The sequence below is a fragment of the Fulmarus glacialis genome, unplaced genomic scaffold (assembly GCF_000690835.1).
Source record: "Fulmarus glacialis isolate BGI_N327 unplaced genomic scaffold, ASM69083v1 scaffold26314, whole genome shotgun sequence".
NCBI classification, from domain to species: Eukaryota; Metazoa; Chordata; class Aves; order Procellariiformes; family Procellariidae; genus Fulmarus; species Fulmarus glacialis.
The window spans coordinates 14,895-31,733 of record NW_009209088.1 but is presented as its reverse complement, the minus strand read 5'-3'; the positions used below and the strand labels follow the sequence as shown (position 1 = coordinate 31,733).

Below are 16,839 nucleotides of genomic sequence, written 5' to 3'. Positions count from 1 at the left end.
GATGCATTAATGCCATTTCTGGGCATTAGTGAGTTCATCCTCAGAAGGGCTGTGCTCCAATTCACTAGTGCATATTGTGTGATCTTGCTGCCATAGGAGGGACTGCCTTGTCCTTGCTGTGGCTGTTTTAAATGTGGAGATTTTTATAATCTTTCTTTGGTGCTTTTATGAGAAAGGAGATGCAGTTTTTTTGTGTCTACATTTTTTTAAATGAAAATAAAAATATTACCTTGCTAATGACAAAACATGAAGACAAATTGTAATCTATATTGTCTGCCATATTACTTGGTTTTTCAGATGGGGACTAACCTCTATTTCAGCTTTTGCTCCTTGGGTAAGAAAAGGTAAACAAGATCCTCCAAAGAAACATCATGTGCTGGCTGCTCTTGCCTGGAGTAAGAAACACTGGGCGGGGGGGGTGTGTGGTTTTTTCTGGTTTTTTGTTTTTTTGGTTTTTTTCACGAGTTTCTTGTAGAAGCAGGATGTTTTCTTGTGAATAAGATTCCCTCACAGGAGTAGCTAGGTAGGTTGGCCTGTTCAGATTTGATTTTTGCATACATGGCTTGAACTTTAATGCTGTTTGTGGTTTTGCACTGTAGTTAAAGAATCTTCTACTTGGTTTCGGCCCAACAAGAGATACCAACTTGTTTTGATGAGGAGGCAACAGAGGAAAAAGGGAGGAGGGCTGGAGACAGATGATAGGGCACAAATAATATAGTGTGTGCTTTTACTGTAAATATCGACATTTTTAGCATAAAGTAAATCTAAAGTAAATTCTGTGTTACCCAAAATGCTGTTTTCTCTCTATTGTGCTGTCATATTTAAGCTCATGCATAATTAAACCTAAAATGTATGTTATTTTCTATTTAAAAGTATTTAACCAAAAAAAAACCAGCTTTGGTAGGAAACCAGATTGTTAGGAGAGACTTAGCAAGGGCTCTAATCCTGTGAGTGAAAGCACAACTGTGTCTCATACCAGTGTTGTATCAGGCTCCATAGGAACAAGAGTGCTTTGACTTTGCTCACTTCAGCCTAGATGGGGAAAGCTACAGAATTTTAAAAAATGAGTAGTTTCTCATTTGTTAATGCACACAGTGATCTCTCTTGCCAAATTTCTGTCTGTATTTCTAGATACTGAAAGAGTAGTCAGCTTTTCTTAAAATGCTCGACACGTGTTGCTGTCTGTGCTCTTTTGAAAATCTGTCTGTCAATGTCTCAAAGCAAGGGGAGAGAGCACTCTACACCCATGGGCTTTCTTGAAATGCCTGGAAATATTTGGTTCCTGCTTTGGGGAAGAGAGTTTTGGAGAAAGTATTATGCACTGGTTGGACTCTTAGCTTGACATGATCAAGAACTATTAAGCTCTTAAAATGATCTGCTTATTCTATTAAACAATTTTAATAACTATATGGAAAATGGTAAGTGTAGGATGGTGATAAATGGCTAAGACTAAGTATTTACTTGTTACAGAGCTGTGAAACACCTTGTTAATGGAAAATGTTCGAGTAATTGTTTATATAGAAAACAATCACCAGACTTCTTTTTTTTTTTTTTACCAGATATATATTGCAGTCATAGTTAGTAATATGTTAAATTTTTGGCTGGTGAGACCTCATTGAGCTTATTATGCTATGGAATGGCCTGTGCTTCATAGGATGGATATATTTTGCTTAGAGACAATGTCATAGGCAGCCTGTAATGTTCTTTGCTTTAGGAAGCTGTATTCTGTTGTCATGCTGAAGAGCGATTTCAGAGGGTGTGTTGCTCTATCCAGAACTGACCCTCCATCCTCAGGTAGGCCAAGCAGCAACTGGAGTAAAGGTGTCTGAGCTTCAGTGGCAAAGCACCCGGTAGGCTCTCTGCTCCCTACGGCTTGGCCGTGTAGTCCCAGTGACTGCCAGACGGTGAAGAGGAAGACAGAAAATAGGAATGAGTGGAGCTGCTGTTTTATTTCTTTTACTCTAAATTCTCCTAAAGCAACATAGGCTACGGAGAGTAGATGAATGTGATGCTCTGCAGGTTCAGCGGTTGCTCTGAATCAGTATTGATCCCACCATGTGTTTTGCTACTGTATCTTTATATCTTTTCTTTCTTACTATTCATACAAATACAGAAATCCTCTGCAAATATAAATTGGAGCAATTTTTAAAATCCAGATGGCAGTTTTGGTTGGCTGAGAACTGCAAGACTGGGGCCTTTTCATAATGCTATTGATTGTTATATTTTTAACTGCAGGTATTTATTGTTGCATGAAGACAGTAAGTGTCAAGAAAAACAGTGAAGAGTTTATTTATTTCCATCATAAGTAGTTTCTTTTTTTCCTTCGATCCTTAAAATTTGCACCAGTTTGTCCTTCGTCAAACAGATCAACAGCAGGGCTATTCACTATAGATTTTGCCTTTGCAGAGGCAAACTTCAGGGCCAGTGGAAACTATGAAAATGGATTTTCTGCACTTTGTAAAAGCCATGACCTCTGTAATACCAGAGAGATGAACTGTGGATGTGAAGGGAGTTCCTAGGAGTTTGCTGTACAGCTGGTGTGAATAGTGATTGGGTCTGACCTGCAGCCATCTGAATTGTACTGGGGGCAAGCTGCTGTAATAGATGATCTAAATTGCAGTAGTGATAAGTAGAGCTGTCCCCAGAGAAGAGGACCTTTGCCCCCCTCCCCTTCTTTCGTCCAGACAGTCCTCCACTTTGGAGTGCCGCCTTCCAGGCTCTCCAAACCAAGGCTTGGTCTTTCCTTTCATCTTGGCTGAAATTAGCACCATACAAGTCTCCACGTCTCGGTTTTTGCTCCAGGTGGTTAAGGACTGTGCTTTCTGGCTGCTATGTAGGCTCATTGCCTTAGAGCTGAAATACATGCCAAGAGAATGGGTTGGAGGCAATGTAGCTTTTTTTGGAGAGGCACACAGGTGATGTTGTGATTAAATCAGCCAGAAAAGGAGGGAGTGGCTCCCTCTGTGCCACTCTAAAAGACCTCTCGCTGCCTGGCAAAGTTCCCAGGAGATGAACCTCTCTGGAGCCCAGGTAGCCTGCATGAATACCCAATTCACTGGATACTCACAGGGGCTAAGGATCGCTTTCAGAACTTTCTGTACTGGTTGGAAAGACATTATCCGAATGGAAAGTGACTGTATTGAAGGCACAGGCAAACACTAAATCCATTGTGAAAACAGGACCTTGGAGGCACTGTGAACCATGGCTTTGAAACTGAATTAAAAACGGTATGGCACCATTGTCTTCCATCATTGTACTCTATGGGACATATTTGTTCTTCTAAAATCTTTTGTTTAGTCTGCTAAACATACTGTTGCATTGTTGAGTGGGAAATTTCTGGTTAAATTGTAATATAGTGTCATAAACCTTAGAGGCAGCAACATGTATTCTTTCTGTCTGTGCAGAGCCTGTGTTGCTATGGCCCTGATCCAGAATTTGGTAACACAAACAAACCTAAGTGATAAATTAGGCATATTTATCTAAGGGCTCATTTAGCAATAAAAAGAGTTGTTGAACTATATTTTCTTTTTAATAATATATTTAGTGCTTTTTAGTAAGTTGAAATATGCAAGATCTGGTTTTCATTGCTCCATTTCATGGATTATAAGAGCTCCATGCCAGTGTGGGCACTGTATTTCTTCTCCAGCCTTCGAATAAGACTTTTCCTGGAGGTACTAAAACTTGTGAGAGCTGGAAAAATCTCTAAGGGTTTTGCTAAGTCATGGAACTCATTTCACATGGTGGTGCATGAAGGAGATGTAAAACTGATGACCGAGTACCTTAATAGGAGACTTTGCAGATGTGGGTATAGTTACATTTATATGGAGGATGATACTTCTGTGCTCCCCCATTCTCTTCAGGGAATGTGTTTCATTTGCAGTGTGTGGAGGATAGCAGAAGGAATAAATGCTGCCATTTCTGGGAGTCTCTCGTGTCTGTGGTTTGTTTCATAATTTTTTCTTTTTTTGAATGTTACTGGTCTTACGGCACTCAGGGGGAGGAAGAACTGAAATGGTTTAGTTGTCATTATTTTTCTTCTGTTCTTCCTGTGATGTAGGCCTGACACTTTTCTTGAAATACAAACCCAATTTGTAGTCGTCTTCAGTAGTCCCTGAAGCTGGCTCCCTTCCCTTTTGCTCTTAATTTCAGGTGTTGTCAAGTTGTGCCAGGAAGCAAGTGCAGTTGAGATGTTTGGTCTCCAGAACCGAATGTCTTAGTAACACAGGCTTTGTTCAGTTTTATTGCTTGGTATCTTTTAAAAGGAAGAACTAAAGGGGAAATATAAGGATCTCATGGGGAATGCTCAAAGAAGGGAACCTTGAGGGCAGATCTCTTAGCCATAAAAGATCCTGAAAAACATGCACTCTGCATGGCTTTCTGGGAGTACTTCAGTGTCCAAAGTCTTGGAGAGTATGTAAAACGCACATGCCTCGGTGGAAACGGTGGCCCAAGTTATATAGCCATTCCCATACTCGCTCTTTGCATGCTCCATTAAGTACAACTGGAGAAGTTTTTGTAGGACTGGTGCCAAAGTGAGCTTTCTGTGGGTTGGAAAGGAAGGGGAACAAAGTAAAAGCAAACAGCCTGCTCCCCCCTCTTCACCTGTGGGCTCCTTCCCTCTGCTACGAGACAACATCTGTGAGGAGCCCAGGACCAAAAAGCTTTCTGAAACATGATGAGTTGCTTAATCAGATTTCCATGCTGGGTTTCAATTTAAAAAAGCTTGTGTGTAATTTGAACATAAACATGAAAGTAGATGTCTGTCTGGGGGGAGATCATGACCATACAAACTTACGCCACTTTCTCCTGGCAGAAGGGACATTCTCAAAGTGAAGGTTTTGAGGTGGCAGAGGAGAGGTTTTGGAAGGACTTGGTGTGAAGGAAGCTCCAAGTAATCGCAACTAGCGACTGCAGTGTGGGTTGGTTTTCTTCTCACTTCCCTGGCTGACTCCGCATCTCTCCTCGCGCTGGGAAGATTCCTGAAGGACGATGGGAAATGAACTGGCTTATCCAAGAATTAATTTCAACCCAGTGGTAACTGGGCACAGAGAAAGGAAGTTATGTGAGGCAATGAAAGGAGACAAAGGATGAAAGTGATCTAAATAACAACATAAAGAAAATATTTGGGAATAAAAGTAATCATCAACTTGTATGGTAGGGCGTCCAGCAGCCCTGCTGAGGTTGTGTATGATCGATGTATTTGTTCATTCAGTTATGTCTTGCACTACATTTTTAAATCGCTGCTATAATTTGATTTCTTGAGTTTTAAATAGTGCAGCGTAAATCTTCCACTCACACCAGGACCCAAGTGTCTCTGACTGCAAGCTAGCTGCAGTTTGCCAGTTCCACTTGATTTCATTTCAGACTCATCCCCGCAAGCCAAACCACAAGAAGAGCTTCCTGTCCAGTGGAAAATAAAATGCAAGAGGCGATCCTTTTGTTGCTAACGGGAGGTTGCAGGGACCAGAGCTGGGTCTTGCTGAGGTTGTGTTTGGGCTTGGTTAACCGTTTTGCCAATTAGGCAGAGACTCCTGGTCGCTGGATATAAGTTAGATGCTCTTAGGTCTACTGAGGACAGTAGTTTAATACCCAGGGTAGTTTATAAAGAGGCTTGTTGAGCAGCAGCCTGATGTAATGAAGGGTGAAAAGCTCAGACCATTGCGTTTCTCAGGGTTGTGTTTTTGAAGGAGAGCTCTGCTTGCTGCCTTATTTGTCCCACACTGGCTATTTGGCCTGCAGAGCCAGTGGGCCTTTTCTTGTTTGCTTTTGTTCCATTCAGAGCTTACAAATGAAGCCGTCAAGGACAATTTTTTTTCTCTTCCAGTACATTTATTTATTAAATCTTAAACTTGCCAAATGTCAATGTTTTTTCCCGCCTCTCCCCCAGGCAGTGTGAGTTGGTGTTGGTGATGGGGCTGGTTGCACAGGGTAAGGAGGGCTCCGCTCCTGTGGGTACCCTGCAGAGGTTTTTGTCTTCTGCTCCCCTCCCCAAGCACCATCAGTGAGATCTGGCAGGGTGCTGCTCTGGGAGGACTGGGGTTTTATTTGGCAGAGAAGAGGGGCTCTGGGATGTCTGCTCAGAGCTGTGACAGGATCTCAGAGATGTCCCCTGCGCTTGACGTCTGTCGTCCGCAGTCCCTGGAGTGTTTGTCCTGCTCAGTGTCTGAGGAATGAGAGGTCGTCCGTGGGTGAGCTCTGCCCTCTGTCAGAAAAGCCCCATGCCTGAGATGCTGCTCTGGCAGATGTGGGACTGGACGTTGGGACACCCACCCTGGACCATGGTAACTCATCTGCTCTGCCTGCTGCCATGTTAAAGGGCTTTCCTAGGCTAGCTCAGAAGCAGCAGTGAAATTGGTAGTATGTTTTTATTTCTACTGGGGATGAGCATTTTTCAAGAAAAGGCGTTTTTACAGTGCCCCAGCTCTTTCTTCTCCTTCACCTGCTACAGCTACCTGGAAGCACCGAGCTGTAAAACCTGGAAGAATAATGATGGGTTAAAAATAACCAGAGCTCTTGTGTCCTTTAAAGGGATTTAGTTGGAGGATTGAGTTATGACCAAGGTGACTGCCCTGCGCTATCACTTTACACCTCACTTGTGTGGTGAACCCTTCCTGGGACTGAGCTAAGGCTGAGAAACACATGGGAAAATGAAGGGACCTGTGAAGGGCCGCTCTGAGTGTGGCTGTGGGGACAGATGGACAGACGGAGGGAGGAAGGGAAGGAGCAGCTGCTGCCCAGCGGTTGTTTTTCTGAAGGAGTTCTGAAGATGTAAAGAGTTGAATGCATTTCTTGCTGGGCTTATTTATTATTTTTGTTATCGAGGGGGAATTTTAGCATTGTTTTAAGACTTAGGTTCAGCTTTGTTCCCACTAAAGGAGTCAGATGCTGGCTGTTGACTTAACTGCTGAAGAGATGCTGACACTTCCAGCTTTTACTGGAGCTATGCTTTGATTCCTTGGAATAAATCAGACATTAACTACTGATCTTTTTTTCCCTCCCTGCTAAATCGGAGGGCAGCCATCAGAGTCAATGGTTATTTTCCATTAAACGGTTGCCCAGCTCAGTCTGTTCTCCCGCTGAATTTCGTCTCCAAAATAAAACAGTTCTTCACATATTTCTGTAAGCCACATTACTGCATTTACTGAGTATTTCTCTGTGCTGAGGAGCGCTGTGGTTCCCACAAAGACCCTCGTGTTTGTGTTGTGAAGGCTTTGGCTGGATGGTGGGCAGTGTGGGTGAGGAAGCAGTGACAGGCAGAGGGAAACTGTGCAGCCTTTTTCCTTAACCGAGTTAGTTTGTTGGGTCTTACTTAAGCAAATGTTGCTTGAATGCAGTTCACGGTATTTGCTCAGTGATCCAGTGGAATGTCTGGGATATTTTTGTTTTTCCTTCAGAGCCAAAAAGCGTTTTTTGGCTCTAAATCCCAAAGCCGCCAGCCTGAGGCAGAGTCACTGCGCCTGAGGGCGAGGAGAGCCGAGCTGCTGCGGTGGTGCGGCGAGACGGGCACCCTGGCTGGCACAGAGCACTCGCTCTGCGCCAGGAACTGGGTGTGTTAATTAAAGATTTTGCAAATGACTCTACAGCTAAATTTGCTTTTACTGAAATGAAAGATGTGCCATGACTGACTGAGCTGCCAAGGCAGCCCGCTGCAGGTCTGTCCCACTCATATCCCAGCTCTGCTATGAATAAAAAAATCCAGTTTCAGTGCTCAAATCTGTGCAACCCTCCAGTGAGGCCTGACCCTCCCTGGCCACCCAGCGTGGGAGGCACTGTGGGCTTTGTGCACGCTGCCATTGCAATGAAGATCCCCGCCAGCCACCTTGTCTTCTGGCTGGCTTTCGAAATGCCGCACCGTGTCCCCCGGCCCTGAGGGACCAGCAGACATCTTGGTGGGTCCTGTGAGGCTGCCCAGGGCTCCTCTTGGAGGGTCTCTCCAAAGCTTTGTGAACAGGACGGGAAGGTAACATGCTGCATGAAGGGGAGGTATTCCAGGTGGCAGTCGCTGTGGGGAAACATGCCCTTTTAATCTTATTTTTTCTTATATATATTTTTATTTATTTTTGGCTCTGAACTAAAAAAGGTGATGTTTGGGACCACTAGCACCATATCTAATGCAATCTTCTGATGCCTTTTGGAGGCACTGGAGGATACGGGGCTGTACCCAGACAGCTTTGGTGTGGCCATCTGCTGTGGCACAGGGAGGCCCGAGTGCAGCTTTTATGAGTAGCAGCTTCTCACAGTGTTTTCCAGAGCTGGTAATGATGTGGAGATCAAGCTAGCTTTGTTCTGGCCTCGACAGTATGCGCATGGAGGCTGGGTGAAGCTTGGGTTTTCTTGTCCTGTATGTGCTTTTGTATTGCTAATCCAGAGAGCGTCTGCATGTTTATCTGTGTTCCAGCAGCAATTCATAACATGCACACGTCCTCCCAAACCTGCTTTTGGCTGCAACTTTCTTCAAGTCTCCTCTGTGTTCCTCTTAAATATTTTTACAAGTTCACCCTATCTTTAGGCTGGTGCTTCTTGCTTGGCCAGGACAAGCCGACAGTTTACTTGCTCACTGGAGGGTCTATACCTGTGCATCCTGACACAAGCCCTTCCAATCGTTTTTTCATTACCACATGCCCTGAAGTTGCCACAGGAGAAATTCTTCTGATTTCGTGAAGAAAATGTCTCATTACCTGTGCTTGCCTCACCTTTAAGTAAGGAATATCTTACTATCTCGGATCAAACATAATCAGTTGCAACTAGACCAGATTTGAGTCTAAAAGAATGTTTATTTTAAAACACAGATCAAAAGAGACAATCGCCTATTACTAAGAGTTGCATCCTCTGGTGACTGCAAATATGCAGAGTAAATACCTGCTGGCTCAAGTTCAGTGCTCTATTTGTTTTAATTTTTTAATTTTCTTTGTTAATTTTGTTGACAAATACTCTTATTATCTGGTATGGAAGAAATACTTATATTAAAGAAATAACTAAGTAGTTAATTTTCCATATGGTCCTTTGATCATGGTCTTGAATAGCGAGAGAGCCCAGAGTCTGGTGTGCGTATGTGTTCCCGTGCCAGACTCCTGTGCCAAGAGAGCATCTGCCCTCATGTAATGTAATAATTATGGATCTTTACAACTTGGATCTGCTTTCTTGGAGCAATGATAGTCTATGGAACGGGGACAGGGAACAGAGGGAGAAAAAGAAATTGGGACACCTAACTTTAGGTGCCCAACTGAGGCTCTTAAGTTAGGAGCAGTATGGAGTTAGGAGCAGTATGGACTTATGGTCCATAGGGGAGTCAGATCTGAATTCAGATTGATACATGCAGGAGCTAAGCTGTTCTTTATCTCATATGAGCTGCAAGTAAACAATGTGAGGTCAATGATAAAGAAAAGAGTTGAGTATGGAAAGTAAAACCCCGTTATTACCTCTGACAAATTGTGCTGTGCTAGAAGTGAAAATGTCTACGGCAGCTGCTATATTGGTCTTTTCAAAGTTAGTAAGCCCTTAAGCCTAGTTATTAAAAGATATTTTCACTATGCGTTACTGGACTGAAGGGGTTGAAAACAACAATGTCAAAATACTCAGATGTTTTGTGTGTCCAGGATAGGGCATGAAAGATGACATCGATTAATCTTCATGTCCTTTGACATGAGACATCTCTACATGTCAGATGGCTGTAGCTGTGTTATGAAAGGGCAAAGGCACAGCATTCTTCTGTTGAGGACAGTTTTGTCAGATACTGACACTGGTGTTGGCAAGTCTCTAGAGTGAACTAAGGAGCTCTTCAGAGCATCTTGGCATTTGCTAAAGGTTTGAATGTTTGCAAGCACAGAAGTGCTGAAACCGTAAGTGTATTTTATGTCATGTTGGGTGACAGTGGCTTGCGAGGGAGTGAAGAATCAGATGGAAAATGCCAGTTTGCCATAGAAAGGCTGGAAAGAACGTGGATAATTTTTAACGTGCACAAGAAGTTGTTGCGAGTTGTGTCTTCCAGAATTCCGTGGGAAAGATGGAACACACAAACCAAAGGACTGAAAGTGCCATAAAGAAATACATTCCTAGCCCTGGAAGAAGGTAAGATATGAAATGCCTTTATTGCTTAATGTTAACACAGTGGCATTGAGCTGGCTTTTCCATTCCTTTTCTCACTTAAAATACAGTGTCCAAAACAAGTAAAGGCTGCAACAGCTTGATCATAATTTACATACTACAACCAACCTGTGGCTACTTTGCCTTGCACTGAGGCTAGAGGGGAGGGAACGCGGCTACTGGCCTTGGTGTGTATAGGATGACACTTGCTATAATACATGCCATGCTGTCACAAATAGGTCATCTTCCTGGACTGATGTTTGCTGCCAAGTGACCTCTGTCCAGTGTTTCGGAGGAAGGAAAAGCATTATTCAGTCCTGGTGAACTTTGGCTGGCGTTCAGAGCTGTATTATCACAGACGCGGCTTTCAGCCTGAGCTGTGGCTATTGCCAGTCCTTGTCAATGGTTACTCTCTAGTCAGTAAGGCTATACAGTTGATTCTGTTCAGGCACTTCTTCAGTGTGTGTTTGCACATGCACACATAATAATAATAATGATGTCTGTGCCCTTCACATCTGGTTCTTATGAGTATTAAAGATGCAATTCTTTTTTTTTTTATACTTCCTGCTGGCTTCACACTGATGAATCACCATCGATTTTAATGGAAAAGACCACCAGTGGAAATTTTTGCCTCAAAATAATTTTATTCTCCATCTGATAATGGAAGGAATAATCTGTTCTTTGGGCTTTGGTTGGCAAACTTGGACATCGGAAGGGAAGATGGTTGTACCGTAGTAGCTTTACTGTAATGGTATGGTCAGTGGTTTCTGGGCATTTAAATAAAGGTGGGTGTGCTGTGAGACGTGATGAGGTAGGAGCCGAAATGCAGGGAGCATCGCTTCTGGAATAACCTTGTAACTGAGAGCTCAGGGAGAAGTGACCTATAAATCCATCTTTTGCCAGTTTTAGTTCATACTGGTACCGTCCCTGCAATTATGCAAATGTTAATATCTGGCCAGTTAATATCTGTAAAAACTGGCCAGCTCCAGATGGATTAATATGTAATGGATAATATGTAGAAGATATTTAATCATGAAGAAAACTTTGTTCTGAACAGAATGCTGCCTTTTTTGTGTCAAATATTCGAGGTGTCTTGCCAGCCCCTGTATCCCTGTTCTGTATTTAGCAGGGGACCATGAAGTGATGAAATGTTAGACATCTGTCTTCACTAAGAGCTTCGGTAATGCTACCCTTGTGAAATGCTTGTATCTCAACTAGGAAAAAAAAAGATCATTTGTTTAAAAAGAAATAAAAAATAACAACATTAGTAGGTGTTGATGTTTCTATGTAAGCCACAGTACGGGAGAGACTCTAAGCCAGAGGTTTTGTTTATTCTCTCTCCTGTGAACTCCTTGTTGTAATGTCTAAGCACCTTATAAATATATATGACTGTGTCCTCAAAGGAAAATAAAATTTATATAATGGAGATGCAAAGTGGTGTTAAAGGAAGCGACTTTCCAAAGATTCCTACACAGTTATACTGTGACAGAACTGGGATAGTAAATCAGACCATTACATCCCATTTTGGTAAATGAGCCATCATCCCATCCTTCTTATTAGTCACTTTTGCCTTGGCTGCTTTCAGAGTAATTCACTGCTTTTCTTCGTAAAATACAAATACTTTATTTGTAAGGAAATACATTTTTTTTTGTAACTTCACACTTAGGCAGGCCATGCGTGGATTGATGGCCAACAGGGGGTTGCAGTTAGCAGCAGGGAAGGAACAGAGAGAACATTAAACTCAATTTACACTCCCGTGTGACAACCCTTTCTGGTCTTGCTCCTCAGCTGCCAGAGGTGTCCTGAGCATCACTTGGGAGTCCGTGCTGAGAAGCTGATGCTCTGTTCACTGGGGGTGAATTTGCAGCACCGAGCTCAGCAGCGCTAACCGCCTGGGAAGACCTGTAATAATGCTTCCTAAGTGGGTCTTTGCTGTCCTCTCCTCTCCTCTCCCGTTCCTCATGCTGTTGCGGCAGGGCAGCTGACGTGTTGTTAACAGCTTCCTCTTGCAGACAAGCCCGTACCGAAACAATTCCCTGGATTTACTGTTGTGCACTAGTGAGAGGTGCTTACTTCTGCATGCTCCAAGTGGTACTGGTCTTCTCCAAATAGTGGCTGGGGGGACAAAATGTTGCAATGGTGGCAGCATCTCTCCTGCGGCTGGGGATTCAAAACTGTATTTGAGCAGTGACAAAGTGCATGAGCAAGAGGCTAATTCTTTGTTCCTCAAGGTTGAAAAGCTTTGTGCAAATCTCTTTGAAGTCAGTGAAGGACTTCTGTCACTGCAGTGGGCTTTGAATCTAACCCCAAATGCTCAGTTAATTTACAGTGTGTGTTAGTCTTTTGTTAGCTGGCTTGTGAATATGAAATAGTGCTGAGCGAACCTTCAGGGAATATATTGAATGTGCAAATTTGCACACTGATCTTGATCTTTTCAAAGCAATATGACTGTGGATATATGTTGAAATACCCCCCAGTATGTTGCAGAGACATTCCTCTTTGGTCTTGTATGTGCTGTTTGTATGAGCTTAGTTGGCAGTATGAGCTCTGAGGTTTTCTTTTAAGTTATTCCACAGTACTTTAGGGAACTCAACTCTCATCAGTAATAAAATAAAGCAAAACACTGGTAGGTCTTGCCTTGTTAACTGTTCTAGCTGTTGTGTTTCCCACTGTTCCAAAAAATATAAAGCTTTATAAGATTTAACATATTCCCAGTGCAAAGCATGAATATTTATAGGCAAAGAATAAGACTTCCCATTTTGAAATGTCAATGCTATGAAACTGCTTTTTTGGCAGGCGTGATTAAGCCACACGGACTTCCAATAATGTTTTGTAAGCTTTTTCCTTAATTACGGCTTAATTTAGGTCTCTGAGTTTAACAAAAGAGAGCAGCAAAATATTTTTCTTGTGGAAAATTTTGTTTGCATGGAGTACAAATCCTGTATTCCTTGTGGGTATGATTTCTTAATGTGTTTAAATGTGGAAATCCCATATTTTCTTTGCATTTCTTAAAGCACATACAAAATAAAAATAGCTGATACTGTGTGTTTAATACAGAATTTTTAAGAAAATAGTTTGGAAAGTACATGTGATTACTTTTTTTCCTCCAAATGCCTTGAGTGAAATGGACATGAGGTTATAAGACATCAAGCAAGAGGCGCAAGACTCTGTCTCAAGCCGTAACTGCTGCAAGAGACAAATTAGCAGCAATTTTGCTTTCATACAGTTGTTCTTAAATGCACCGTTCTGACAACAGCAATAAATAGAATAATCTGCATAATTGTATTTATGTGGCATTGATCTGTCTTTTCTAGAGAAAATCCCTTTTCCCAGATAAAATAATCTTCCATTCAGTTGTAAGTGGAAGAAAGCCTCTTTAGCAGCTGCACAGATTTAGGGAAATGTTTCTGCACAGGCTTAGTACAGAATTTTGATATGGACCTCTCAGTGAATTTGATTTTTGGTGAACAAAATACAGTAAGGGCACTAAAAATACCTTGCTATCCTGTGCAGATTGGATAACAGGATATTCACTCAAAAGATCTAGATAGAAAAGCACAGAGATGATGTGATTAAACTAAGGTAGATTTATTACTAGATTCTTTTATTTTCTTAAATTGGTGTAATAAATGTCTCAGACCTGCTCAAAGATAGAGTTTTGAACAGCTTTGAGCTATTCCTGGCTTATTACTTAAGTAGAAACAGCAGAAGTGGTGGAAAAACAGGATCCTTGTGGAAAAAACCATTCAAACAGTTTAAAATCCTCTGCCGTGATCATGCTTTTCTAACCCCCTGCAGCCTTGCATTATCAAACTGAGAATGTCTCAGTCTCCCTAATATTAATGTTTGAAATATGATACAAATAAATAATCTGAATAAAATAAAAAGAAAAAAAAGTGGTTAGCATCACAGCTACCTGGGGCCTTGCTAACATGAGCTTAGAGATACAGTCACGGGCTCTAAAGCTGGGCTTTCTAGGGGAGCTGAAGAGAGTGAAATCCCTTGAAACTCAGAGACTGAACATTTTTAACATCTGGGTTTGAATGGTGAAGTCAGCATCTGAAAAAGCAAGTATCTGGAAAGCAGTTTGAAAACTGTTTTACTGAAGATGATGGGGAAACTGGGGAGTTTGTGGGGGGGGTGCTTTTATTTTCCAGATAAAGGAAAGTTCCCTGGGATGACAGAAAGCAATGCCGGAGCCTGCTGTCTGTGTTTCACGTATCTTTGCTCTTCTTTGCAGGTTACATATTTGGGTAAGGTTTCCACAACAGGGATGCAATTTTTGTCAGGCTGCACAGAGAAACCAGTAATTGAATTATGGAAGAAGCATACGCTCGCCAGGGAGGATATTTACCCAGCTAACGCCCTACTGGAAATTCGCCCTTTCCAAGTCTGGCTGCATCATCTGGACCTCAAAGGCGAGGCGACAGTCCACATGGATACCTTTCAGGTAGCACGTATAGCCTACTGCACTGCTGACCACAACGTCAGCCCAAACATCTTTGCTTGGGTCTATCGGGAGATCAACGATGACTTGTCCTACCAGATGGACTGCCATGCTGTAGAGTGTGAGAGCAAGCTGGAGGCCAAGAAGCTGGCCCATGCCATGATGGAGGCCTTTAAGAAGACTTTTCACAGCATGAAAAGCGATGGCCGGATCCACAGGAACAGCTCGTCAGAGGAAGTGTCTCATGAATTTGAATCTGACGATGGCTGACTGAACTCATTCACAGTTCAGCAAAGGCAGAAATGGCCTAGGGAATGAGAGCTGATAGATGAATAAGCAACAATTGAAATTGGGAAATGAAAGGACTGCCAAACACTTGTCTGACCAGCTTTTTAAATCAAAAGAGCAATTCAGTACCTACAGATATGCATTATTAAAGTAATTACGTTACATTGAACTCTGCTGCTGTTGTAAAAGTGAGAAAAAAAGCTCCCTCCTCCATCTCTCTCACCCACCCATCACTGTCCCTTTCTCATCTCTGTAGTTCAGGTGCATACCATGAAGTAGAGTCATTCCCATTTGTCTTATGAGACTGGTCAGGCAATTTTATTAGTTGCTTCTCTGGCATTCCTAGCTGGGGGCTGATGCTGATGCAGAAGAGCAAGTAGACCTGGAAAGCCCTAATGGTTCCCGAAGAATCTTTCTCCATGATGCATCACAAAAATCCTTTGACCGTACGTAGGCTAAGACAGCCATACATAGCCTTTTAGACTAATGGCCTGGCATTCTGCAGTTAATTCACATTTCAGATAAAAAATGAAAGAAGATGCTTGTATGTACACATTATATCATATGCTATTCTTTATTTTATTCATTGTACCTATTTTCTTAATATACCTGCTGCCACGTCTTTCACCCAGTACCAGTAGTTGCAGTTTCAGACTATATACTGCAGGATACCAAAAAGGGGTGGGCAAAAATACTCCGCGATGGCAAGGGGTGCAGCAAGCCAGCACCACTATCTGCGCATTTTCCAACCCTGATGTGCTCCGCAGGAGGGGGGCCCACTGGTAAGAGTTGAGGGACACGTGGGTCTGTCAGTGTTTGAACTGTCACTTCTCATCAACCTCAGGTCTGAAGTGATACGAGCGTGGTAGCCTCAACTCCGTGTTACCGGTCTCCGCGTTGCTGGTCGAGTGGCCCTGGTGGGATGGAAGTGGCACTGGTGGTGCCTCATCGCACAGCCAGGGCTGCATTACTGTAAAGATCAAAGGAAACGGTCCCTTAGGAGTCAGGTTTGAACATCTGTTCTGGTTGAGAAGCTCATGTTAAGATTCCCATATCTTTCCTTGTTCACAGGTATACAGAGTCATGCCTTTCTTAAATGCAGATGTTTAATAAAACTCAAATAAAAGGAAAACCTTGTTTCACTTGATATTTTTTAAGGCCGAGAGCAGATCAATAGTTTGCAAATAATGCTGCTCCTTTATACAATTTTGTTCATAATCATGGTAATGTTAGGGGCACTAAGGCACCTTACAGAAGCCTTAAAAGAAAGCTAATCGAAGCAGATAGCTCTATGTCTGTGTTTTGTGGGTCTGTATGTTTGTATGTGAGAGTGTATGTGTGAGTCCAGTGTTAAAGCATGTAGATTGAGCATGGAGACATATTGAGGAGGGCCCACACTTCTTGAAAATATGCTTGTTGCTTTACAATGTATGTAAACTATTCTCCAGCATAAATGCATTCATACTTTAATAAAAAAAATGTTTTGAGTTAAAGCTTGGGAGTTTTAAGCTGTTTTTCCAATGCAAACTCTGTGGTTTTGTTTTATGTGTGTGGGTTCTGTGTTCATTTCGTTTAGTGGAATGAAAATGTTAATTTATTTCCATTTAGTATTACATCAGTCTCTGTGAGAATTACCTTTAATATTCTTAGTTTTCTTTTAAATATTTAGGTAAATTATTGCTGTGAGATTTTTTTTTTAACTTTGCTGTGTGTGGACATGATTTATAATTTCTGCTTGGCAGGAGGTGGCAGAGGTATCCCCCCACACACACACCTGGCCAGTTGAAATGAGCTCTCTGAGTGGGAGCAGTATCTTGCCCTGCTTACAGAAGTTGCAGAGTGGCTCAGGTGCAGCATTAGATGGGGAACAAAACACCAGGCCAGCAGCTTCTAGAACTGTTTCTCTCTGAATCTTGGATGATCCAGTGTTTCCAAATATGGGTCTAAAAATGATTTTTTTTTTTTTTTTTTTCTTCCCACAAAGCTCATTTGGAAGTGGAGGGTCATGTATGGGCTATATT

At 42.3% G+C, this 16,839-nt stretch overlaps 1 protein-coding gene across 1 annotated transcript; it reads left to right on the top strand.

Moving 5' to 3' along the window:
* Positions 1 to 7,394: 7,394 nt before the first annotated feature.
* On the top strand, positions 7,395 to 14,800 carry PID1 (phosphotyrosine interaction domain containing 1; the record flags this gene model as incomplete). The annotated part of the gene is made up of 2 exons (XM_009576728.1): positions 7,395 to 7,547; positions 14,324 to 14,800. Coding segments are annotated over 2 exons (630 nt in total), but the record flags the coding sequence as incomplete, so codon positions are not given.
* Between the last annotated feature and the right edge of the window lie 2,039 nt (positions 14,801 to 16,839).